The sequence below is a fragment of the Camelus ferus genome, chromosome 2 (genome assembly GCF_009834535.1).
Source record: "Camelus ferus isolate YT-003-E chromosome 2, BCGSAC_Cfer_1.0, whole genome shotgun sequence".
Taxonomy (NCBI): domain Eukaryota; kingdom Metazoa; phylum Chordata; class Mammalia; order Artiodactyla; family Camelidae; genus Camelus; species Camelus ferus.
This window is the reverse complement of record NC_045697.1, coordinates 39,413,402-39,439,790: the sequence shown is the minus strand read 5'-3', so window position 1 is coordinate 39,439,790 and position 26,389 is coordinate 39,413,402. Positions and strand designations below refer to the sequence as shown.

The following is a 26,389-nucleotide window of genomic DNA, read 5'->3' as shown; positions in this document are numbered from 1 at the left end:
TTAGCTGGGCTCATCAAGAAGAAAAGAGGACCCAAATAAATAAGAAGTGAAAGAGAAGACATAACAACCAACACACACACACAAATCCTAAGAGAATACCATGAACAGTTATACACCGACAAATTGGACAACCTAGAAGAAATGGACAAGTTTCTAGAAACATACAGCCTGACAAGAATGAGTCAAGAAGAAACAGATAGTTTAAACAGACCAATCACTGAAAGTGAAACAGAATCGCTAATTGGAAAAAAAAAAAAAATATCCCTGGAAACAAAAGTCCAGGACTGGATGGCTTCACTGGGGATTCCTACCAAACATACAAAGAATTTGTACCTATCCTTCTCAAACTCTTCCAAAAAGATTGAAGAGAAAGGAACATTCCCAAAATCATTCAGTGAAGCCACCATCACCTTGATAACAAAATATAAAAAAGTAAAATTATAGGCCAGTATCTTTGATGAATACAGATGTAAATATTCTCAACAAAATACCAGCAAACTGAACTGAACAATACAAAAAGGATGATACACCATGGTCAAGTTGGATTCATTCCAGGGTCACAAGGATGGTTCAACATAGGCAAATTAAAGTGATATATCACATTTTAAAAAAGGAAAGACAGAAACCACATGATCATCTCAACCAACAGAGAAAAAGCATTTGACAAAATTCAACACTTATTCGGGATAAAAAGTCACCAAAGTAGGTGTAGAGGAACACCTCAAGATGATAAAGGCCATTTACAGCAAACCCACAGCCAAACATAATACTCAGTGATGAAAAACTAAAAGCCTTACTGCTAAATTCAGGCACAAGACAAGGATGCCTACTTTCACCACTTCTTTTCAACACAGTATTGGAAGTCTTAGCCAAGGCAATCAGACAAGAAAAGTAAAAGGAATCCAAATTTAAAAGGAAGGGGTAAAACTGTCACTATTTGCAGATGACATGATATTCTATATTAAGAACCCTAAAGCCTCCACATAGAAACTGCTAGAACTAATAATCCAGCAAGGTAGCAGGATACAGGATTAATATACATAAATTTAGTGTGTTTCCTTACACTAAGAATAAAACATCAAGAAGACAGTCTCTTCAGCAAGTTGTATTGGGAAAATTAGATGGCCACATATAAATCAATGAAGTTAGAATACTCCCTTCACAGCATACACAAAAATAAACTCAAAATGTCTTAAAGACTTAAATACAAGACATGACACCATGAAACTCCTAGAAGAGAACATAGGCAAAACATTCACATAAATCGAAGCAATATTTTCTCAGCAATATTTCCTTAGATCAGTCTCCCAAGGCAAAAGAAATAAAAGCAAAAATAAACAAATGGGACCTAATCAAACTTATAAGCTTTTGCACAGCAAAGGAAACCATAAACAAACAAACAAAAAAACCCTATAGACTGGGAGAAAATATTTGCAAACAATGTGACTAACAAGGGCCTAATTTCTAAAATATATACACAGTTCATACATCTCAACATCAAACAAACAATCCAGTATGAACTTGTTGTTTATCTGTTATATATATATTAGTATCTGAAAAAGAATATGAAATGAATATATGCATGTTCATATATGACTGAAGCATTATGTTGTACACCAGAAACTGACACAACATTGTAAACTGACTACGCTTCAATAAAAAAAAAATCATACAATGGAAAAAAAAAAACAATTCAATCAAAAAATGAACTGACGACCTAAATAGACATTTCTCCAAAAAAGATACCCAGGTGGACAAAAGGCACAAGAAAAGATGCTCAGCATCTCTAATTACCAGAAAAACGCAAACAAAAACTTCACATCTGTCAGAATGTCCATCATCAAAAAGTCTACTAATAATAAATGCTGGAGAGGGTGTGGAGAAAAGGAATCCTTGTACACTGTTGAGGGGAATGTAAATTGGTACAGCCACTATGGAAAACAGCATGAGATTCCTTAAAAAACTAAGAAGAGAGCTACCATGTTATCCAGCAATTCCACTCCTGGGCATATAGCCAGAAAAAATAAAAACTCTAATTAAAAAAGATACATGTACCCCAATGTTCACAGCAGCACTGTAATAGCCAAGATACGGAAACAATCCAAGTGCCCATCCAAAGATAACTGGCTAAAGAAGGTGTGATAAACATACACACACAATGACTGGATTACTCAGTCACAAAAAAGAATGAAATATTGCCATCTGTAGCAACATATTTGGACCTAGAGAGTATTATGCTTAGTAAAGTAAGTCAGACAGAGAAAGACAAATGTATCACTTATACATGGTATCTAAAAAATAATACAATGACTCTATATATAAAACAGACTCACAGACATAGAAAACAAATTTATGGTTACCAAAGAGGGAGGGAGGAACAAATTAGGAGTATGAGGTTAACAGATACGAACTACTATACATAACATAGATGAGGAACAGGGGTTTACTGTATAGCACAGGAATTATATTCAATATCTTGTAACAATCTATAATGGAATATAATCTGTAAAAACCTAAATCACTATGCTGTACACCTAAAATTAACACAATATTGTCAATCAGCTATACTTTAATAAAAAACACTTTTTTAAATGATGAAGAAATAGAGACCTCCCAAAGAGATTCCTTGCTAACAAAGAGCAACATCATTTTTCACAATTAGGAGGGAAAGGAATATGTTCTCTTCAAACTACAATTAGAAAATTAACAATAACAGTTGTAGGGTTATTCTTACAGAGATGTGGACAACTCCGTTAGCCTGGATAGGGCTGCAGCACTGGGAAAGCACTCCATTGGAAAACAGGGTACCTGGGCTTGAACCCTGGTTTTCCTACTGACTTGGACATTTTCACAAGGAATGTCATTCTCTTTGGTCAAGTGTGAAGCTTAGGAAAGGGGCAAACGCAACCCTGGACAACATATGTTCTTTGTCCAGCCACACAGCTAAGTCAAGCTTATGCATCACCAGGAGGACAATACTGCAGTCAGGGACCCTCACATTCAACCTGCTGACCTTAGAGAAGTTTTCATCTATACCAACACTGGGTCCTTGTCATTTAAAATGCAATAGTACCACCTACTTTAAAGTGTTATGAGAGTTTAAACATTATTTAAAATAATGTAGAAGGTATGAGATTTTAAAATAACGTAGAAAGGATGTAAAAGCATCTATCACAGAATCAGAAGACACTTTATGCTGAAAAATGATTAAGAATTTATTTGCGGTAACAAATTCTTTCCAAGGACACTGTGGAAGAGTTGGCAGTTGCCTAGCAATGGGTAATTTTCCTCTTCTCTCTTAACAACAGAACTCTGATTTTGTTGGAGGGTCAGGAGCAAAGTCCCGAGTTGAAATATACCCACCTCCCCTGTAGCATCATATCCTTGAAGATACGGGTGACTACGTATCTAAATTTGGCCAATGAGATGTAAGCAGAAGTTGTTAACAGGACCACCAGAAATATTGCTTTAAAAAGAGGCCAACTCATTTTTTTTCCTATATTCCTGTTTTCTGCTTAGATCACAGCTGTAATGCCTGGGAGCCAGCCTGTGACTACGTAACGGTCCAGAAGCTAGAAGCTAAGCTCTAAGGACAGTAAAATAGAGGGGAAAAAAGGTGGGAGACTCACAACCTGATAACATCACAGAATCAGCCTGGAATACCCATCTATGGACTTCTTTTATATGAGAGAAAAAAAAATCGGTTTCAAATAATGCTCTGTTAGAAAGTCAGCAATTATTTATTGAACATACTGTTAGGTCAAGAAAATCACAAGTTTCCTATAAATCAGTTTTTCCAAATCTAGCTCATTAACTTAAAAAACCCAAAGCACTTTTTGGATATCTTATTCGTTGCCCTTACACAGATTATCAATGTGCATTGTAGAGCTAAACAACAGTTCTTAACCTGGAATCCACAGATCAGGAATCCTTAAAATACATGAAACATCAAATTTTTAGAAATCATATTCTCAAGAGGTCTATGATCTGAAAAATTAAGATCTAAGAATCTTTAGACATCAATAGAAAAGTTAGGTTTAATTAAAATTTTAAAAAAATAACTCATTTCTCTATCCAAACACTTAAAATACCTCGAATCACTGTGTATCTCATGTCAACTAATTTCCACCACTTAGACTAGAAAAGATTAAAGAATCCTTATTACCTAGTATTATTGGAATGTTAAAGAAACTATTAAGAACAAACCCAATAAGAATCTTCTGAATTTTCTCACTTCTCTTTCTGAAACCACACAGATTAAGATGAATAAAAGTCAATCAACAGAACGCAGAAAAGTTATAGACTCCAGTTGTGTATGACTGCTGCGAAAGGTAAAGACAGGGCAGAAAACATAGAGCAGACATCACACCAGCACTATGGGGAGTCTGGAGAGGACCAGCAGGAGTCCAGACATGCAAGCTCTTTAAAAGCACCTACAAATATTTATTACTTTAAAGACAGAGCACATGGTGAGGGGGAGCTCAACAAGGCTCACCTGCTTAGAGGAAGAGGTGAAAGATGACACACAAAGTACCCACAGGGATCCCAACAGGTGGCTACCAGGAAGCACAAGAAAAATATGCCCCCAATAGTGAGTGCATCACCTTGGAGGGCAATTTTGTGAAGAAAAGGCAGCAGAGCTCTCCTGACCCAGGTTAGTTTCAGAGAGGTGAAGGAGAGATGGGCGAACACAAGGGCCACATTTAAGGAAACAGTCCTTTGGCAGCAAGAGAGGAGGCAGTCCCAGGGCTGTAAAACTTGAAAAGCTACCTTGGCCTCTCATCACTATACCCCACAGGAACCTCTTGATACTGGTATCACAAACACCAATCTCACTGAAATGTGAGGAAGAAAAATGGAACACGGCCAGCAACTAAACAGAGACAGTATTTTTTAAAAAGTATAAAAGATCATCGTGACTTTCTTGAAATAACTCATCAGAAAAATGTTGCCAAGAAACAGATGAAAACCGTAACCTAACAAAAACAACAAAAGTTAACAAGGAAATGATACCAAGAGCACATGCAACAATGACAAAGATAAACTGGATTTCATTAAAATGAAAACCTTTTGTGCATCCAAAAACATTAACAAGAGTGAAAAGACAATCACAGAACAGGAAAAAGTATTTGCAAATCATCTATCTGATACAGGTTTAATATCCAGAATATGTTTAAGAACACCTACAACTCAGTAACTACAACAACAAACCCATTTCAAAAAATGGGTAAATGACTTAGAGACTTCTCCAAAGAAGACACACAAGTAGTTAATAAGCAAATAAAAAGATGCTCAATTTCAGTAGTCATTAGGGATACGCAAATCAAAACCAAAATTAGATACACTTCACATTCATTAAGATAGTTATTATCAAAAAAAAAAAAAATCCAGAAAGTGAGTGCTGGATGGGATGTGGAAAAACTGAAACCCTTATGCATTGCTGGTGATGATGTAAAATGATACAGCACCAAGGCAAACAGGTGGTTCCTCAAAAAGTTAAATATAGGATTACCACATGATCCATCAATTACACGTCTGAGTATGTGCCCTAAAATCAGAAACTCAGATACCTGTATACCAACGTTCACAGCAGCACTATTCACAACAGCCAAAAGTAGAAAATAACCCAAATGCCCATCAACAGATGAAAACAAAATGTGGTGTATATACACAATGGAATATTGTTCAGTCTTATAAAGGAATGAAATTCTCATAACATGATATAACATAGATGAACTCTGAAAATGTTATGCAAAGTGAAATAAGCCAGACACACAAAAAACCCAAAACTGTATGATTCTACTTGTACAAGGGACCTAGAATAGGCAAATTCATAAACAGAAAGTAGGAGAATGGTTCCAGGGGCTGGGGTGGGGAGGGAGGACAGGGAGTTACTGTTTAGCGGGTACAGAGTTGGAGATGATGAAAAGGTTTTAGAAATGGAAAATGGTAACAGTCACACAATACTGTGAATGTACTAAAGTCACTGAATTATAAACCTAAAAATAGTTAAAATGGTAAATTTTATGTCACATACATTTTACCACAATTTTTTTAAAGTTAATCAATTGATCACAATGATGAAAGGATACCACAAAACAGAAATACAAAAATTTAGGGAAGAGATAATCAGTCAAAAAGAGAATGTGAAATGGAGATCGGCAGAAATTAGCAAAGGAAGGAAAGGAGAAGACACAAACATTTCAGAAGTAAAGACTAAATTCTGATGAGCACAAAGGAGAAGAGAAACCACTGACAGCCCAGTAAGGGACATGGAAGACATAAATGAGGAAAGTAAACATAGTGAAACATTTAAAAAAATCTCAAGGATCTGATAGCTACAAAAAGCAGTTAAATAAACTCCAAAATATGGGTTACTGAAGTCCCCAAAGAAGAAAACCAAATAATATCTTGGAGTAGAATAGTTAATGAAGTAGAATATTTAATAAATTAGAATATTTAAAGATGTAATTCACAAAAACTTTGTTTAAATAGAAGCCCTGAATCTATGAATTGAAATGGCACATCATACCCAGAACAGTCCAACAAGGTAGTTAAGGAAAGAAAACACGAGCCAAAATGTAATAACCAATCAAGTTGTCCATCAACTATAAAAGCTACCGTTTGAATATACAAAGGCTAAAAGAATACTGTGCCCGTGACCCTTCCTTCCTTGAGAAAACCACCAGAGCACAAACTTTAACCAATTAATAAATGACTGGGGAGACTCTGATGAAAAGACTGGCAAAGACATTTGAAAAGGAAATTTTAAAAAGAAATTAAAATTTTTTATTTCAAAAAATTAAGAAATAAAAATAAAAGTAAAAAATTTAAAGTATATCCATGTTATGTGAAGAAGGAATGAAGAAACTAAAACAATTACACTCAAAAGGGAAGGCTTCGGTTAAAACACTTCCAGGTTTTAGAAAAGCTGCCCTTTGGTTCAGAGGACAAAATCAAAGTGAATGGCCATTACCTGGAGATAGATTTGAAGATACGTAAAGAAGAAATAGTTACTTCAAACAACAGTAGATTTTTGCGGGAGTTGGTGAAGTTCCTAGTAATCAAAGATAGGCAAAAACAATAATGATAGTATTTGTCATCCTTTCTACTTTTGGAGTTTTTTTTTTTTTTTTTTTAAAGAAAAGTAAATATTGGTAAGAAGAAAAGAGGTAGGATATAAAGTCGTTCACATTTCTGGAGGGCAATTTGGCAACACCCAAGAAAAACTGGGGCTTCTGTCCCGGCCATCCTCTGAGCACAGAAGGGCAAGGAACAGTGAAGAAGACGCCTATCTTATGCAAATTGGAACCAAGATAGTTATAATATATTGTTAATTGGGGAAAAAAAAGAATGCTGCAAAACTAAGGTCAGGTATAAACTGTTTTTATAACTATACATACTCATAGAAAAAACTATAGGACCCTAAGCAAATATAGTACAGATTTGTTTTAGGGTTGTGGAATCATAGACGATTCTTATTTTCTTCTTTTTAATTACTTGTATATCCTAAATTTTATATAACAGAAATGTATTAACTATTATACCAAGAAAACTTAAAAAGTTTTTATAAAAAGTTATATTCTCTATATAAAAAAGAAAGTCAGGACCAACTGCAGACTTCCAGTGATGATAGAGTAAAAGGGTCTGCAAATCTTCTCCTTAAAAAACAATACAAAACTGGGCAAAACTGTCAAAACAACCATTTCAGAGCTCTGGAAACTGACAGAAGGCAAAAAAAAAAAAAAAAAAAAAAAAAAAAAACCCACCAAAAAAAACAAAAACAAAAACAACTTGAACACTTATTCATGAAAAACTGATGAAGTTTAGTTTAGAACAGTGGGAGTTTTGGCATGCTTGCCTGGAACTGCTCCCAACCCCTCTGCCCTCAGACTGGGGAGGCACAGCAGTGCTAACACAGGGGGCCAACTGTGAAATCCAGCAGTACTGGTTTGGGCTGAATTGATTTAGAAGACTGGACAAAACCCTACACCCAGTGGATCATTTATCTGATAATGGACTTATATAAAAAGAACCCCTACAACTCAACAAGAACAAACAGCCCGATAAAGGAATAGGCAAAAGACATGAACAGACATTTAACCAGACGATATACAACAGGTAATGTGCACATGAAGATAAGCCCACCATCATTAGTCATTAAGAAACTGAGACAGCGCTACAAAGTCACTAGATTGGCTACAATAAGGAGAGTCCGATAGCACCATATGCTGGTGAGCATATGGAGAACCTGGAACTCTCATACACTGATAACAGAAGTGTCAAATGGTGCAACCATTTTGGACAACACTGGCAGTTTCTAAAAATGTTAAACATAAATTTACTCTGTGATGCAGCAATTCCACTCCTAGGTACCAACTTAACAGAAATGAAAATACATGTAGACACAAAGACCTGAATATGCATGTTCAGAGCAGCATTATTTTCAACAGCCAAAACTGAAAACAATCCAAATGTCTATCAACTAGTGAATGGGCAAACAACATGTGACATGAGAGAAAATTATTCTGTTATAATAAAAAGGAAGAAAACTGAGACCTACAACAGGGATGAACTTCAAAAATATTATGCTAGTAAAGAAGCCAGTCACAAAAGAACATATATTTTATGATTCCATTTATATCAAATGTCCAAAAAAGGCAAATATACAGAAATATCAAGTAAATTAGTGGTTGTCTGAAGTTGGGGGTGGTGGTGGGAATGTGAACTAACTGTAAATGGGCACAAGGGAACTTACTGAAGTGATGAAGTGTTCTAAAACTACACAGTGGTGCTGTCTGCACAATCAGTAAATTTACTAAAAATCATATTGTACATTTTCAATGAGTATGTTTTAAGATATGTAAATTACACCTCAAAAGACCAGTTTAAAAAAATAGAAAGCAGGTGCTTGGTAATGTCCTGCCAAAATAAGACTGTCAGTAGAAGGAATATACTGAATATTAATTTGCTTTTAGAAACACCCCACATTCTTCATGATAATTGCACACTTTATCCATCTACAATAATTCTAGATGAAATCAGTAAATTCTGGGGTAGCTGCCTTTGAAGTGACTGCTGCTATACCAACGTATAAAAAACCTGAAAGCACAGAAACATTCCTGTGCTTAGAATTCCTTGGTTATTTTGGAAAAGGGGCACAAGCTCTTAAAGTCACTAATTTTAAACCTTCTGTTCATCATTGCTGACAGTCTTAATAGAGCCAAATAGGATTTAAACAGAAGAGAGGTTGCTATCAGTCAAATTTGAAAAATACTCTTGGAAAAGCTATACTTGCCATTGGTTCTCGGCAAGTTTAGCAGAATGTAAAGTCAGAAACAGAAGAATGTTTTTTAAAAAGTTACAGAAACTCATTTCAGTTTAAGATCTAGCATAGTAAGAAGAGCCACATTGCTGAAACAAAAGATTCTAAAATATATACCTTCAGAAAAGCCAAATGTACTTAAAACTAATGATGCATGGAAGTACTTGAAAGCTTACACGATTTATCTACAGTGTAAACCACAGAAATAAAAATTTCTACATGAGATCATTTACATTTTAACTAAAACGAATTTCTTAAATATTAAAGGAGTTTCTGAATATTAAGACCAAAATTAAATTGATAAAAGACAATTTTATATCAACATTCTTCTTGAACAAGTCTTTTTTTTTCTTCCAGGATATCTTTTCCGCTGCTACTCTCTAAAAACATTTTTCCTAGAATGAACCATTTGGCAGAGTTCTATTGTATAATTTTAAGTGATTTATACATTTTTTCATACAGTGAAATGGAGTAAAATTTAGCAAGCCTATAATAATATTCTCTAATTCCTTTATTTTAAAAAAATTTGCTTTTTCCAGCTAAAAAGACTTTATTCACCAATTCAAATGTTAGCACCCTCTCCCATGCCCCCCAGGGACCTAGCTTTATTATTAAGATCATGGCATACTGCCTCCAGCTTTACCTAATCATCCCACTCCTCATGAAGAGGAAGCCCTAGTGAAGGGAGTACAGGAGGAAAAAAGGGCATGTATGTGTTAAATTTCCAACAGTCTAACAAATGAAAGCGTCTAATTGGCTGAGAACTACAAATTCTGGGAACATACGCAAGGGCTCACAGAACACTAGAACGTTTTGAGGGCATCTCACCTTACTAACTCTAATTCCACAACAGAATGCCTGTGACAAGTCAACCCATGACCACTCAGCTTTCCCTTTCTCACTTTTTTTTTAAAACATTTTTTATTGATTTATAATCATTTTACAATGTTGTGTCAAATTCCAGTGTTCAGCACAATTTTTCAGTTATACGTGAACATATATATATATTCACTGTCACATTTTTTTTCTCTGTGAGCTACCGTAAGATTTTCCCTGTGCTATACAGTATAATCTTGTTTATCTATTCCTTTCTCACTTTAGCATTGGAACACTGACCACCTCATAAGGCAACCAGCTCAATGTTTAAACACTAGAATCTTTAGATACTTCTTTCTACTGGGTTGACACTGCCTCCCAGCTCTAGGACTGCTTTATGAAATTTACAGGGAAAGTATGCCTCCTTTTATGTATCAGGCAATTTCAAATAATATATTTCAATATATATCTATAATAGTACCATACACACTCAAAAATTTAATATTCATTGCCTTTATGATTGTAAACTAATCTATTTCTTTCAGACAGAGCTATCATTCCCTGTTTTTTAAGCAGTTTTTTATTTTAATAATTTAAATTTAATAAAAGTAATACATGCGCTTGTTCAAAACTCAAACACCACACACAAGTTTAAACTGAAAAGTCTTCCTATCCCAGGCCCAACAGATTAAGTGGGTAGAATCATTGGCTCAGGAATGTCACCACTACTTTGCATTTATTGATAAATTAAGTTACCTTTAGGCTGCCTTCCCTCTTGGTCCAGTGATTAGACGTCTGCTAGCAGCACCCAGGGTATCTAAGTCCTTGCTTACGTTCAGTAGGGGAATGGGAGACAGACTGCTATCCCAATCATGGAACATATGTTCTTTGTTTGGTTTGAGCAATTTTGGTTATGGCCAGAGAGAATGTTTACACATTCCATAAGATGTTTCTCTACATTTCCCAAGTACCTTTGCATTTAAGTGGGAACATGTGGCTAGTTCTCAGCAATGAACTACGAGAAGAGAAATGAGTCACTTCCAGAATGAGGCAGATAAAAGCATGTGTGCCTCCTCCATCTCTTTTTTCTTTCCCTGACATAACCTAGGGGATATATGGTCACATGTTAAAATAGCAAATATGTGACAGAATGGAGGAAGCTTGGATACCAGCGCCACCAGATGGAAGATTTTGTCAACTTGTATCAGACTCTGAGTGTCCACAAATTAATTTTTGTCTCCCTGAGCTACTGAGATTTTGTCTATTGGGATATCCAGCATTAATTACCTTGATCTATGCAGATTGCATGCCCACCTGAGGAAAAGCTATGCACTGGCCAGACTAAACATCATCTGAGATGGAATGGATGGACAGTCTTCTGATTACAAGCAACTTTATAGTAAGAATTCCTGCGTTCTCAGTTGGTGACTCAAAAGATTAAAGGTACAAAATACTTAACAATTATCCTGCTAATTCTTGCTAAATGGAAAATTGTGCCATTTTCACAAAAAGCACTACTAAAAAGACAGAATGCTTTTGCAGACATACCTTTAGATTCTTGAGGCTTCAAAAGACCCTTTGAAAAATAAAATACACTTAGGTGAAGCTGCAAAACCTAGGGCATGACTTATCTGTTCTATGCAAACATTTATGGAACAACTACAACTGCCTAGTCCTGAGCAAAAGGCAAATAATGCAAATAAGATATGACCCTTTCTGTCCAAACTGTTGCCTACTGAAGACAGATAAATTACAGTAAGACATTGAACAGATGGTCAAATATTCCTTCAGTTCTACTATCAAGATAGCACATTGCTCAATAATGTCTAAGATCAGAGGATAGTAAGTAACGTAACTATGAAATTAAGCTCAGGTACACCAGGCTCCAAACAAAGCCCAAGTTTTTCTAAAACCCCAAATAAAAAATGGGTTTAAAAAAATTGAGAAAGCCATCATGACATTTAAGAAACCTAAATGTAGCCTGTGTAGGAGAAACTTGGTATTGACATCCAACTAGAAACTACAAAGAGGATAACTGTGATGGCTTTGAAATTTCACCTTACATAATATTTGATTATTATTTAAGAAAATTTGGCTCAGCTAAATTGAGAACAAGAGAAACAATAAAAGAGAAAAGATAAAACTATTAACAATATGTAAGGACATAGGATACCTTGGTAGACATATTTAATACAGATAGGTTAAGTAAAGATGAGAGAACCAAGGGAAGCAGCCAACATTTATGAGACACCAAACATTCATGTCTTTAATGAGTCATCCATTGATCACACCTATTCTGGCCCCATGTGCTCTCTGCCTGAGATATGCACATAAAAACCCATAACTGTTCAGTAGCGTATCAGCAAGTTACTATTATACCACAGCACGCTTGCCCCTGCTGACGGGGCAAGCTGTGCTGGCTCCAGATACATTCCATCTGCTGAGCCTGCTCACACTCAGTAGTATTCTTCAAAAACACACCATGATCAGGGATGGCTGATGTGGCCAAAAAGGCGACAAAGACAGGAAAGATGAATATTAGTAACAGAGGAATCAGAGTGTGGTCCTTTGGTTGCACTTAAATCCTTTCTAAGTGGGTAAACCTACCCATCTTTTGCCCCTTGCTTCATGCCGTGCTTTAAGTTGATTCAATAAACCTGCAACGAGAGTATCTTGACTTTGCTCTGTGATCCTTTCTGTACTGTGACCTGCCTGCACTATGGGATATGTGTAGGGGAGCTAATAGTACCAGCTGGTAAGGCTACAGGAGTGGAGGTGCCCAAGTTAGGGACAAAGGCTACAAAGCCTGGGATACCTTTAGAATCGCTGCCAGGACCAGCAAGAGCTGCAGCTCAGCCAGGACAGGAGGACAGCCGCACCCTGACAATACCAGAACGGACCCACAAATTCAGTCACAGAATTGATACTCGAACTTCCCCACACAGCAGAACATGCAGAGTATAAGAACCTACACATTTGCACTCTAGGCCCCCTTTTCTCAACCACTAGAACATGCAAACTCCCTATTCTCAGCCCACCTCTCCTCACAATGCCCAGACACCACCCTGGACAGAACAGCCCAAGGGGCAGGGAATCTGAAAGACTCAGGATTCACCTGAGAGCTTGAGTCATCCAGAAGTGTGTTTAAAACGAGAAGAGACTAAGATATCACCAACTGGCAAATACACTTTCCTGTTTGCCTGGGGGTGATTTACTGAGGAGAAATCAGACGTTATAGTAAAGCACCTACTCGTTTCTGTAATGTGATATAAGTAAATTTGTGAGCCCATTACAGTTTTACTAACAGCACAGGCAATCGGGGAAAGAGAAAAACAAAAAAGAAATGAGGAAGAGAAAGTTGGTTAGTCAACGGATGTAGGAACAGAGTATCTTTAAACCAGCCTGTGTCCCACTTCAAGAATCCATCAACTCACATACACACTCTACAGATGTCTGTTGCACTACTACCTTGTCTGCAGGACTATCTTCAGTAGTAAGATTCTTCACAAGTTGCTGCATGTGTGTCAAAGTAGAGAAGTCTCAAACTAAAAAAAAGTGTACGAGCCCACATGCATGCATTTATGTGAGACTTAGTTCTCTCTTTTCTGCCATGAAGCATTTTGTTCTTCAATGGCCCTTTTCCCAGAAATACTATGTACAATTCCTAAAAACCTAAATGTTTCCTCCTATGGTAAGACTGGGACACAGCACAACCAAAGGCCAAACTGAAGTTGAAAGGTGGGAATGACTGAGAATTACTCATTCACTGGAGTGAATAATCCCTTAAATGGTATAATTTTTACATCAATCTTAAATGAAGTTTTGTACATGTTCTGGGTATAAATTAAGGAAAAATATGGAATGTCATACATACGTCAGTCTACATTTTAGTCAAGGTTGAGATCAATATATACAGGCCAAGGGCAAGTAGTCATGATCCAATCAAACAGATGTCTGAAAATCTCAGGACAAACAGATCAATCTCTGCTTCACTCTATCCATTTCCAGCTCTAAATTATTTCTTTCGTAAACCTGGGGAAATGCAGACCTGTGTCTGTAGTAAAATCAAAGCTCAGTATTCTCCACATATAAAAATCAGATTTTGAAGGAAACTTTTTGGAGTGATAAAAAGACCACCAGCTGGACACCTGGATACTATAAGCATGGGGGCTGAATGTAAAAGTCAGGAAGACCAGCACCCAGGATGCTGAGAAGATTCAGTCTGTGGACCAGTCCACCATCTGGTGGCCGCTCAGGGCCTATGTGTCAAAAATTACCCAGATTACTTACAGATAGTTTAGGATACCATCAGGTCCTACAACAAAATGCAGCTCTTTCTGAAACTTAAAAAAAAATATATGATCTGACCTAAATGTGATGAAATACAAGGGAGTAGTTAAGGTGATAATACAGAATAAGCTATTTCTCATTTAGTATCTCCAGGGGCAAATAAAACACCCTTTGGAATACAATACCAACTTGAGATTAAAATATGTACATTTGTACATTTTCTATATATCAAAATAAAAATTTTAATTACAGCATTCTGTGTAATGTGTGAAAATATATTTGGTTATTGCAAAAGGTTACATATGTAAGCACCAACCGAACTTTTTTGAAATTAATGAATTTCAGCCCTAGAAATACACATCTTTTCCCACAGATTTTATATCAGTGCTATTTATTGCTGCCACTGCTTTATAACTGGAGGTTTCTACAGCTGATTAAGGATTCACACACTTTATCAATTTTAGTTCTTTCACCGTCACCTTTAGCAACAAAAACTCTGGAATTACTAAACGAAAACAAGAATGTGAAATAGAGAAAGGTTATATACATCCACGGAGGCAAATAAATTAATGGTTGCTTTAATTCTTTCTCAATCTGGGCACAACACATTTCCAGTAACTATAATTAAGCATTCATACTTAACTCTTTTAGAACAAGAAAGTCTAACACCCTTGAGAGCACTCTGCATTTAATCGGGTTGTCTTAACCAAGTAAACTCAGCAGGCATCTTCCTCCACATTTTTTGGAAAAGGAAAGCGGACAAAAATGCTGAATGCCACCCAAAATATTGCTTCATGTCCATTTGAATAGATGGGAATTTAAGTAACGTATCTTTCCCCACCTCCAAGGAAGGAAAAAACAAAGTCACACGGACATCTCATCAGGACCGGGAGGGCTGAGGCCTCACCCGGCCCCGCGGCGCCGGCGGAGAGGCGGCCTGTACTCACACAGATGGCGAGAGCTCCTGCCCCCATTCTCGCAGGGAGCGCCGGGCAGAACTGATGAAGCCGAGGCGAAAACGTCAGAAGGGCAGCACGGCGCTCAAATTCCATGCAGTCGATACACTGGGATGTGGGACACAAGCTCCGGACCCAGAGGCCGACGGCACGCTAAGGGCAGCTCCCAACATTTTCCCAAGTGTGGCTCTGCTTCTCTTTTGGCCAGACCCACATGGCTGGCAGGACCGCCTGGAGTTGAAACCCGACCCTGAGCGTCTAGTCCTGGCGGTGGAGGGAGTCACGTGACCCGGGGCTTCAGGCGCTGACATCTTTCTCTTAAACCTGACTTGCCAGATGCCGCACACACTGGCTGCTTCCGTTCAGAAAACACTGGTCACCTGGCGGTCTTCACCAACAGGACCAAGGACAGAAAGCGAAAACACACACTTGCTTCCCGTCGCCGCATCTTTACACTCAGGTTTAAATCTGCGAACTCCTCACTTTCCCGAGGCCGACTCAATTCTATGGCCCCCCCAGAAATCAGTTAAACTCTGTCAAAGTTTCCTTCCCTTTACTTTTTTTTTCCTGTCAGAATTGTTCTAAATGAAAATGCTGTTTTATGTAGCTGTTCCGTACTGCTTCTAATAATTACTCTCAAATTACCTTACTCACATAAACACTGTGATAAACATAGAACAACATCCACAATTCCACGTGTGTGCCTTACAGTCTGGAAAATGAGCCTCCAGCTGATCTTTCAAGAACTTCCTACTCCATACGCTGTGCCAGTAGAAAAATCTGATTTTACAGTTTCCAAATATTTGAACAGGTAGCTAAAATATCTACTTCATATAAGCCAGAAGGAAACTGTCCTGTTTTTTTTTTTTTTTTCCATTACCACTTTTCTGCCAAATCTTTTTTACTGGCATGGCACATTTAAGACAACGCTGATAAAGGTTACATGGAAAGTTTCACTTGACCCCAACTTTGAAAGACTTAAATTGCTCCCAGTAACAAAACATTAATAGAGTTATATCTTAAGAAGAGAAGGTGGGAGGCAAAGGGAAAACTGAAATCAGATCCCATTTCAATACTTTTCTTCAAATCTAGTATTCTTTGTGTATCTATATAGCCAACCAAGGCTACCTGTAGCAGAGCCAAAAAGATAACAAACTGTTGAGCAAGCCACAGGACACAACAGAGCACATTTTATTTCTGTCTGTGCACACAAAACACTGCACAGACTTATTTCCACATGGCAGGAAAACAATCCCAAGGCCATACAAGGGAATGGGTGTGGGAAAATGGACAGACTCTTCTCCATCACAAAAAGAAATATTTTCTACTTCTACCTTAATCTAGAGTTTATCATTTCTGCTTCCCATTCACCCAATAGACACAATTGGGCTGATTAGCAAAGAAAATGACCATAAAATAAACTTGTTCTAATACTTTTAAAATTTGTTTGTTTGTTTTTCTGATTATACAAATGTTGCTGGTCCACGGTGAAAAATAAAAGCTTAAAGACTAGGTCACCTCGAGGACCATCACTCAACATCACCCAGTCAGTACGTATTGCCTATACCAAGCCAGGCACTATGCTATGTAACTTACTGACAATGTGTGGTACTTTCTCTCATGGATCATCTAGTGGAGGGAGGGAGGATTAAGTAAATAAACCATTCTGATTAATAAATGTGGAGATGCTAATAAAGAAGCAAAGATGTAGTAAGAGAGTAACAGAGGACACCCAGAAACATTTAACAAATCTACTTGCAGTATCTTTTCTATGATTTTTAAAAAAACATCAGGTAAATCTAATTTCTGATAATTTTATGTCCTAATTTTTATCACTTAACATTGTATCAGAGGCATGCTCCATACTTTTAACACTAAAGTATTTTAGTATTGTGTAATATTGCATTCTGTATATACAACAATTTAGTCATTCTCCCATTTTTTGACAGTTATATGGTTCCTGATTTTATGTGTGTGATTTTAAGTAATGCCTTCTCCTCATTCTGACTGTTTTCTAGTAAAGGCTCCTAAAAGTGAAATTTCTGGATCACAGAGAACATGAACACATGCTAAAGATCTTGACATACATTGGCTCTGGCAGTTTATACTCTGCAACATGCCTTACCCAAGTCTGAATATTTTGTAAAATATTTCCTAAATTAGTAAGTGAAAATGATTTCTCATTTTAAAACCTGTATTTCTTTTTACTATCGTAACATTAAAAATATGAAAAATCCTCAGTCATTTGTATTTTCTGTTCTGTGAACTATCTTTGATCATTTTCTTCATCCATTTAGCAACTGGAGTCTTATCAGTTAACAGTCTCTTTTATAGGGTCACTGTAAGGATCAAATGATATAATCCCATAAAAAGCACTTATTTTTATTACCATTTGCCAAGTGCTGTAACTAACTGTTTTGGATGCTCATCATGTGGTTTCAGTATATATCTATTTGGAATATCAAAATATATTAGAAGATGAAGATCTAAATTGATTTGATTTTTATTTTTCATATAACTACTGGCCCAGGATGTTAACTCTCTTAGTATGTAATCTCTCCTTCTTATAATATTAGAGCTCTTTCTCCGTAGTTGTGGCTGAGCACATGGTTATCCAGCTAAAGACCACGTTCCTCAAGCTTCCACACAGGTGCATAGGGCCATGTGACTACTCACATATTAATAGAAGGGGTGCAAATACGACCTGTGCAACTTCTGTGTCATGTGCTTAGTATAAAATCCCTTGCTCCACATTTACTCTCCTTGCCCTTCATGACATGCCAGAATGAGGGTGCACCAGAAACCTAGCTTCAGCCATGCAGAAGATGGACCACGTCTCAGGGGATGACAGAGTAACTAGATGGAAGGGACCTGGACTTCAGAATGCCCTTGAGGAATACAAGGGCCTTACAAGCTGAGGCCAAGGGGAACTTTTACATGAGAATGAAATAAAACTCACATTATGCTACTGTATTTGAAGGTCTTACATATGTGTGTATATGAAACAAGTTTGTCTTTACCCTAACTGATATACTAAGGAATCTGCCCCTAAAAATTTACAGCAAATTTTTCATTTCCCACTTTTCCTATACTTAACCGTACTATATATTAAATTCATATATACACACATACACACACATGCACATATAGGGGATTTTTCAGGCTAACATTCTATTTTTTCTAGTTTTATATCACTTTCATGACATTTAAATAATGATATCTTTATAATTCATTTAAATATCTAATAAAGATAGCCTTCTCTCATTATCCATTTCTTTAAAAATTGTATTGCCCTTCTTTCCAATCAGTTCTTCATGATGAATTTCAAAAACATTCAGTTATGTTAGAACAAGCTAGAGAACCAAAGAATTATACTTCTTGTTATTGTTTATCTAATAGGCAATTCCATTTTGGATATTACTACATAAGGACAACATGGGAGGAAAAAAAACTAGTCCTAATTTTCATTACTTCTTATATACCACTATGAAGTAAAATTAGTGTGGTGACTAATTTTCATCCTTATTTTTCTCTGTCATGACTGAATTTCACTTGCAAAGAGAATCCCTGAACAGGCCATTTAACAAGCACCAGAAGATACTCTTCACTGTAAAGTTTGTTTCTCCATGGGCTATATCTGTAACTAGAGTATGAAATGTTTTCTCCTGACCCCAAATGGATGAAAGTGATAGACTCCAATTGATTCCAGAAAGTTCTCTGAGCTATCATGCATGTATATTCCTGAGTATCGATTTACAAAGAACTTTAAGATATACAAGCCACAACCAAGAGATTTGCTGATATGAGTTATTGCTTCTCCCCCAGAAAGGATAAAGTTTTTAAAAGTGCTTTTCTGAATAGCCCACTAAGGTGGGCTAATTCCATGACCACTTCCAGAAATGCTGAAATACCATGGCAAGACAAAGGATGCCCTATTCTCAAGAAGAACCCTGGGCACCCTGGAGGAAGGCGTCAAAATTACTTCATAACGAATGGTCAGGCCCCTAGGATGCTATCATTCAAACCACCCTTTGACCTGGGGAAGCTTGATGGAGGAAGCTTAAAAGGCCAGGTTATCCTCTAGCCTCCAAAAAAGCTAAAAATGCTTCAAAGCCAAGCCTTCTGATGTTAGCTGGAAGACACACCAATTTTCAAAGGATAAAATCTCTGCTACTAGAGTTGACATAAGAGGTACCAAAAGAGCAGTAGCCCAGAGACAGGATGTCAGCCGTGTAGCAGGGACCAGCAGGTATTGGGGCATGGGGGTGGGGGGGTTGGTGGTGGTGGTGGCAACTACAGCATGAACCACCTGAGGCCCATCAGAAGTGGGACAGTGGAGGCTCTTTTTGTCTAAACTCAGTCTCTGCTCAAGCTCTGGCTCTGTCCCAGCTATTTCTCAATAAGTATCCCAACTTGACCCAAAATCAATGACATCCAACCAGACAGGAAATCAGAAATCAGCCAGTCAGCGACTATTTAGCATTTATATACTCTCTTTCAACCAGAAGGGTTTAGATACTTCAGTGTTTGAATCCATGACAGTAGATGTACCTGAAAGATGACTTGATCTAGGCCAGGGGTCAGCAAACTAGCCTGTGTGCCAAGTCAGCTACCCTAGACCAAATCTGGTCACACCCTTCTGTTTCCAGAATGTCTCTGGCTAATTTGGCAGTACTGTGACAGAACTCAGTAGTTGCAAGAGATTGGGCCCAGAAAGTCTAAAATATTTACCATTTGACCCTTTATAATAAAATTTGCTGACCCTTGCTCTAGAACATTCAGTAACATTATTGGGAATTAGATTCCTCATATACTCATAGAAAGACTAGCCTGTGTGCTTCAGTTCCTTGGAAAAGAGCAGTAAATAGGTCTTTTTTGGCTTTGTTAATCTGTGTTGTTAAAACTGCCCTATCACCTGGGGTTGGGCCTACTCTTACCTTCTCCTAATTATTTTTCTGAAAGATTTCCATAAAAAAGGTCCAGTTTAAATCTGAGTATCTCATCTTCATTCTGAATTCTAGATGTATTCCCATCCCAATTCAGGAAGGGGAAGAAAAAATGACTACAGTCCTAGGGAAAGATGGAGTGCTCTGCAACCATGGAAACCAATAGCCAACTTGACTAATTTAAACCTGTTCAATCAGTTGGCAACTTGCCTTGGTAAACCAATTGATTTTGCAAGCCAATCCATCACCGAAAACCCATGACTTCTGGCCAGTGAAGAATACTCATTTTAATAAACATGTCTTTGAGTGCCAAACAATCCATTTGAATAACCACTCTCTTTCAGATAATGCCAACAAACCCCTGAAAACCTCCCAATCCTAATTCCACGCTTCCCAAAAGCCCTATATAGAATAGGAGTCTGCTCTGCTCAGAAAGACTGCCTGACCAGCCGAGCTTTCCCTTACCACAGGAGTGAATAAATTCAGCTGTCTTTTTATCTCAGGTGCTGAGTACTGGTCTCATCACTCTTTAATACAACCCACAGTTTAGACACTCCAGATTCATGGGGCATTCTGTAAGCTCCATTGTCTGACCTGCATGTCTATTACTTTCTCACTAGCTTCCCTACGGCCCCTTCTTCTAGACCTATTTATAGCCCCACCTTAACTCTTAACACGCCCCTTCCCTGAGGGCAGACCCCTGGATATCATCCCCTATCCCCTGGAAACCAAAGCAGATCCACCACATCAGCCTCCACAGCAGGAGGGTCAGGACCCAGCCCACTATCAAGTGGGCAAGAGGGCTGACTTAGGGACAGGAAGCACTGTATATCCATGATGATCCGAAACCTACACCCGGGAAACAAGACATAGCTAGATTTTTTTTAAATTGAGGTACAGTTGGTTCACAACATTAGATAAGTTTTAGGTGTACAACAGTGATTCACAATTTTTAAAGGTTATATACTCCGTTTATAATTATTAAAATACGGCTACATTCCCTGTGTTGCACAATGTATCCTTGTAGCTTATTTTATAGTAGATTCTTTTGAGAACAGTTTTAGTTATTTTCCCAATAAGCTTGCTAAAGCCATAATTGAACTTTTAAATTTCATAAGCACTTATACAATGCACAAGGTGTACTTATTACTATTCCAGGAATTATGGTTAAGGAGAGGTATGGGAAATGGTGTATCACTGGAACTATGCAGTATATGTAAAAAATATTTAGGACATAAATTGCATACCTTGTGAAGGTATTCTGTTTAGCCATTTTGTCTCACCTGCATAGTGATTTCAAAGGCCATGCACCTGTACCTGGGTGGAAATGACTATTGCTAGCAATCAACACAAACACTTAATGCCTGTTGTTCATCATTCTGACAGCTTCACAGTGTATAATTACCTCATGGCGCCTGAAGGCACTTGAGTCTTAATCCATCAACTAGCAAATACAACAAATTGTATAATCAAATTTAAAATGTGTGCCCTTAGTATTTCAGAAAATTCTAAAATTCGAATACACGAAATGAAAGTGGCTGGAGGCATATGTTGAGCTGACTTACACAGATGTCACTGGCTAGAATGGCCGAGGAAGGAGAGGGTGTTCTAACGTGGTCTGTGTGATGAGCACACAGGCCGGCATCGGCACAAAAAAGCAAGGAGTTGGAAACAGCAAAGAAACCTAGGCTCGACCTCATCAACAATCGGGAACTACTGTAGGTTCTTAAACAGAATGAACAGCTTGACAAAACTAGGGCCAGATTAATCTGGAAGGCTGACTAAGAGGTGCTAGGATAGGAAGGAGACTCATTATAGATAAGTGGACCCTGTTCATAATAACTCAGCTGAGATGAACTTGTCTCTGAATTTAGATAGTGAAGGATAAATCACATAAATTTGCAGAAAAAAACTCGCAAGACTGATAACTGGGGGTGAGGGTATAGCTCAGTGGTAGAGCACACACTTAGCATTCATGAGGTCAAGGGTTCAATCCCCAGTACCTCCATTAAGTAAAAAATGAACAATAATAAATAAATTAACCTAATTATCCTCCCCCCAAAAAACTGATAACTGACTTTACAAAAGAGGCAAACAAGGTGCCATGCTAGTCAAGATAAGAGAGGCATGAAGAAAGGAGAGGCATAAAGTTTTGTTTTCCAGGACACCGGAGCAGTGCCTAATAACTCGGGTACTTTAAACTCCAGTCTGCCTGGGAAAGTTTCGAATTATGCTTGTTGGCTCAATGGAATTATTAATAGAGTCCCCTTTCACGTTTAAAAGTGTTCTAGGGAAGCTGAGGCTAGGGGAGGTACCAACAAAGGCTACTGCCAGGGGATCGAAAAACCCTCTCCACCAGGATCCTAAGAACCCAAAATCACCGAAAAGTATGTCTTACATTTTAAAGATCTTTCTCTCCCCTCCACACTAACTCCAATGCAAGGTCCTCTGTGGACCAGGTCATGAGATGGGGACCTGAGGAGGCCTATGTGGACCACCCTGAAACATTCCACCAGGGGATTTTCTAGACCACCTTATCCTTAAGTAGCAGTAAGAAATGTCTGTTCACCAAGGGGGTTTCTTGTCAGGTCCTGACTTTTCTTTCACCATCCCTATATCCTGAAAGTAACACTGCGATACCACCAGTGTTGATTCAGTCTTCAAACAAATTTGCTGTATAAATCCAGAACCAGAAGAAACTTGACGCTTTTTGTCTCTCTTCACAAGTAATTCTGAATTCTTTCTTACCTCTGGTTTAAGAAACTATATTACCTAAGTCATAATATCTTTGGCAACAGAACTTCAGAGAAACACAATTTTTAGCTTAGTGTTTTATAAGTAAGTTTGATTTAAATATTTTTAAATGGTTCTAAAAAAATCACTGACCTATGCTGGGACTACAGTTTTATATGGTTGCCCTACCAACAGAAGAAGTTTAATCAGTTGGCAAACAACATGTTTGAGCAGAAAGTTGCACTTGGTTTCAGGTAGACTCTAGAAATCATGTCATGAAGTGGGAGGAAATTTCAGTAGGAAGTATGCATTATGATCATTTTCATAGACATCTCAAAGGCTGCTGCAGCCTCCTCTGGCTTCCTTAATCCCTCCTTAGAAAATTGTCACAGCATGTTTATTCTACCTCTTGAAAGTTTTCAAGTCAATTTCTTCTCTGTTCTCACAGCCATTTTTAAAATGTAAACATTTTAAATGTGGACCCCATCAGCATCCCTTCAGTACAACTACACCCGTACATTTCTGAAACTGGTTTGGCTATATTCCTTTCCTGCTTGTTCTCCTTCTCTTTAGGGCTAAGGGCTCCATAGATGGGGCTCAAGGCACCTGTGATCACCCATGTAATTGTATTTGGATTCTGAGTATGTGCACACTGAAGTGAGCATCCATCATAATATTTTTAACCTTTTAAAAGAATAAAAACTGTAGGCCTATAGACGAAATTCCAAACTCCTTAGCATGGCTTCAAGGCTTTTCAAAATCAAATTCCCTATTAGCCTTATCTCCATTATATATCTTAAACTCTTACCTCTTGCTGGTGGTAGGCTGGATAATAATCTCATCCAAATGTGCCCACATCCTAATGCCCAGAACTTGTGAATATGTCACCTTGCATGGCAAAAGGATTTTGCAGGTGTAATTAAATTAAGGACCTTGCGATGGGGACGATTATTCTGGATAACCTAACCTCAGTGTGGCCCAATCACATGAGTCCTTATAAGAAGGCAGGAAGAGGTCGGAGTCAGGGGAGCTGTGATGATGTAGTCAGCGACTGTGTCAGAGAGATCTGAAGGTACAAGGTATTGGCTTGAAGAGAGAGGAAGTGGCCACAGCCAAGGAATGAAAGTGGCCTCTAATGATACACATCCTATTTACAAACCAAAAACAGACTCACGGACACAGAAAACAAATAATGCTACCAAAGGGGAAAGAGCAGGGAGGGATAAATTAGGGGTTGGGGATTAACAGACACACTTTACTATATATAAAGTAGATAAACAACAAGGACCTAGTGTATAGCACAGGGAACCATAATCAATTTCCTGTAGTAACATATAATGGAAAGAATCTGAAAAGAAAAAAATATGTGTATATATATGTATAACCAAGTCACTTTGCTGTACACTTGAAAGTAACATTGTAAAACAAGTACACTTCAATAAAAATTTTTTTTTAAAGTGGCCTTTAGAGGGACAAGACAGACCTTGATTTTGACCCAGTGAAACTGACTACAGACTTCTGACCTACTGAACAGTAAATAAAGTTGTTTTAAGTCACTAAATTGGTGATAATTTGTTACAGCAGCAGTAGAAAAGTAGTACGTTATCATTCTTCAAATTAAATAAGGCTTATGCTTTCCCACTTCAGAACTTTTGTTTATGACCTGGTATTTGCCAGAAATGCCCCTGTCTCCTTTCTCACTTTAATACAGAGCTTTACACACTTCAATACCCAGCACCAATGTCATCAGCATTGTTGACTAAAGTTGTCTCTTTGTGCACATGTGTCTGGTTTAAACAACTAGTATAATACTTACACACGGCATTGCTAGTGTTAACAAACCTATCCTTCTAGATTGTGAACTCCTTGAAGGACAGGGCAATATCTTATTGTTTCCTTGTAAGCTTCGTAACAAATATTTGCACAATTAATGTGTGGTGCAAACATCTTGGGTTGCTCCTGGAAGCACTTTGGGACTCATTTAAAAGTTAGGAGAAGAAATAGGATTCCATGAGTGTCATCAGACAAAAGAATTGAAAAGAGTAAGCGTGAATATAATTTCTAAGGGATTTCAGAGAAAAAAGTTCAGGGATCCGAAAAAGAAAAAAGAATCAAGGACAATAAATACAGGATGAGGGAAACCGGTGAAGGTGGTCAAAAAATAACAAACTTCCAGTTGTAAAATAATTCCTGCGGATGTAATGTACAGTATGGCGACTATAGTTAATACTCTGTTGTATATTTGAAAGCTGCTAAGAGTAGATCTTAAAAGTTCTCATCACAAGAAAAAAAAAACCTCTGTGATGGATGTTAATTAAACTTACTGTCGTAATCATTTCACAATATACACGTATATCAAATCATCATGTTGTACACTTTAAACTCATACAGTGTTATATGCCACCTATATCTCAAGGAAACTGGGAGAAAAAATAACAAAGATTTATATTTTGTATGAAATTAAAATATCACATTATATTCCATAATTATATTCTGCAAGAATATAAAATCTGTAAGACAGAAGAAACAAGCAGGAATATAGTGCTCACGGGAACATATGTCTGTGGCCTTTAATAACTGAGTTCTTCATTTTCAACCTGTTTATCAGGAAGATTCCACTGAAATTTTTTCAAATCTTACCTCTGATTAAAGGATAAGTTAAAATTCTTGAAGCAATTACTTTTGATTTTTTAATGATAATCCAATTTGTTAAACTTTGTATTAAAAAATTGTTTTAAACATATGACCTGTGGCTAGGACAGTGCCTGACCCACTGTGAGACTGTAAAAAAAGTAACATGGCTTATATTCTTTTTAAAAAATCTGGAAAAGTTAAAGTTGTGAACAAATAAGAAAATATTCATATTAAGTGAATAACCATTCCTGGAACTATAATTAAAGAGGTGTTTTAACTTGTGAAGGGGTATAGGAAACAATCACCAAGTCTCCCACACATACTCTCATTTAGTTATCACAACCATTCCGGCGGTATAGGTATAATTCATGTTTATCAAGTGAGAGACTGAGGCTCAAGAAAGGTTCAGACTTGCACAGCCAATAATGGACAAAGCCAGGTTTCAAACGCAGGCTTCTCTGACTGAGACCTATGTTCTCACAAATGCATTAAGTTGAGTAAATCCCTCTTTTTGGAACACACCTGATTTCCAACTGTGGCAAGGCTAAGAGCAAAGATGTTGCCAATTACAAGGTATGAATAGTAAACCAATATTCCAATTGAGAAATATTAGAGCAGAAGAAATATTTTTAAAAAATATTATTAAGCACTTTTACCTGTATTCTCAATCAACATAAAAAAAAAGCTAG

General features: G+C 37.4%; 1 protein-coding gene across 1 annotated transcript in view; it reads right to left on the bottom strand.

The window, feature by feature from the left end:
* The window catches only part of FAM13A (family with sequence similarity 13 member A), a 266,497-nt gene extending 250,868 nt beyond the window's left edge, over positions 1-15,629 (bottom strand). Inside the window, 1 exon segment of the mRNA XM_032498189.1 lies at positions 15,379-15,629. Coding sequence (XP_032354080.1) covers positions 15,379-15,483 — 105 coding nt within the window. The 5' untranslated portion in view covers positions 15,484-15,629.
* Between the last annotated feature and the right edge of the window lie 10,760 nt (positions 15,630-26,389).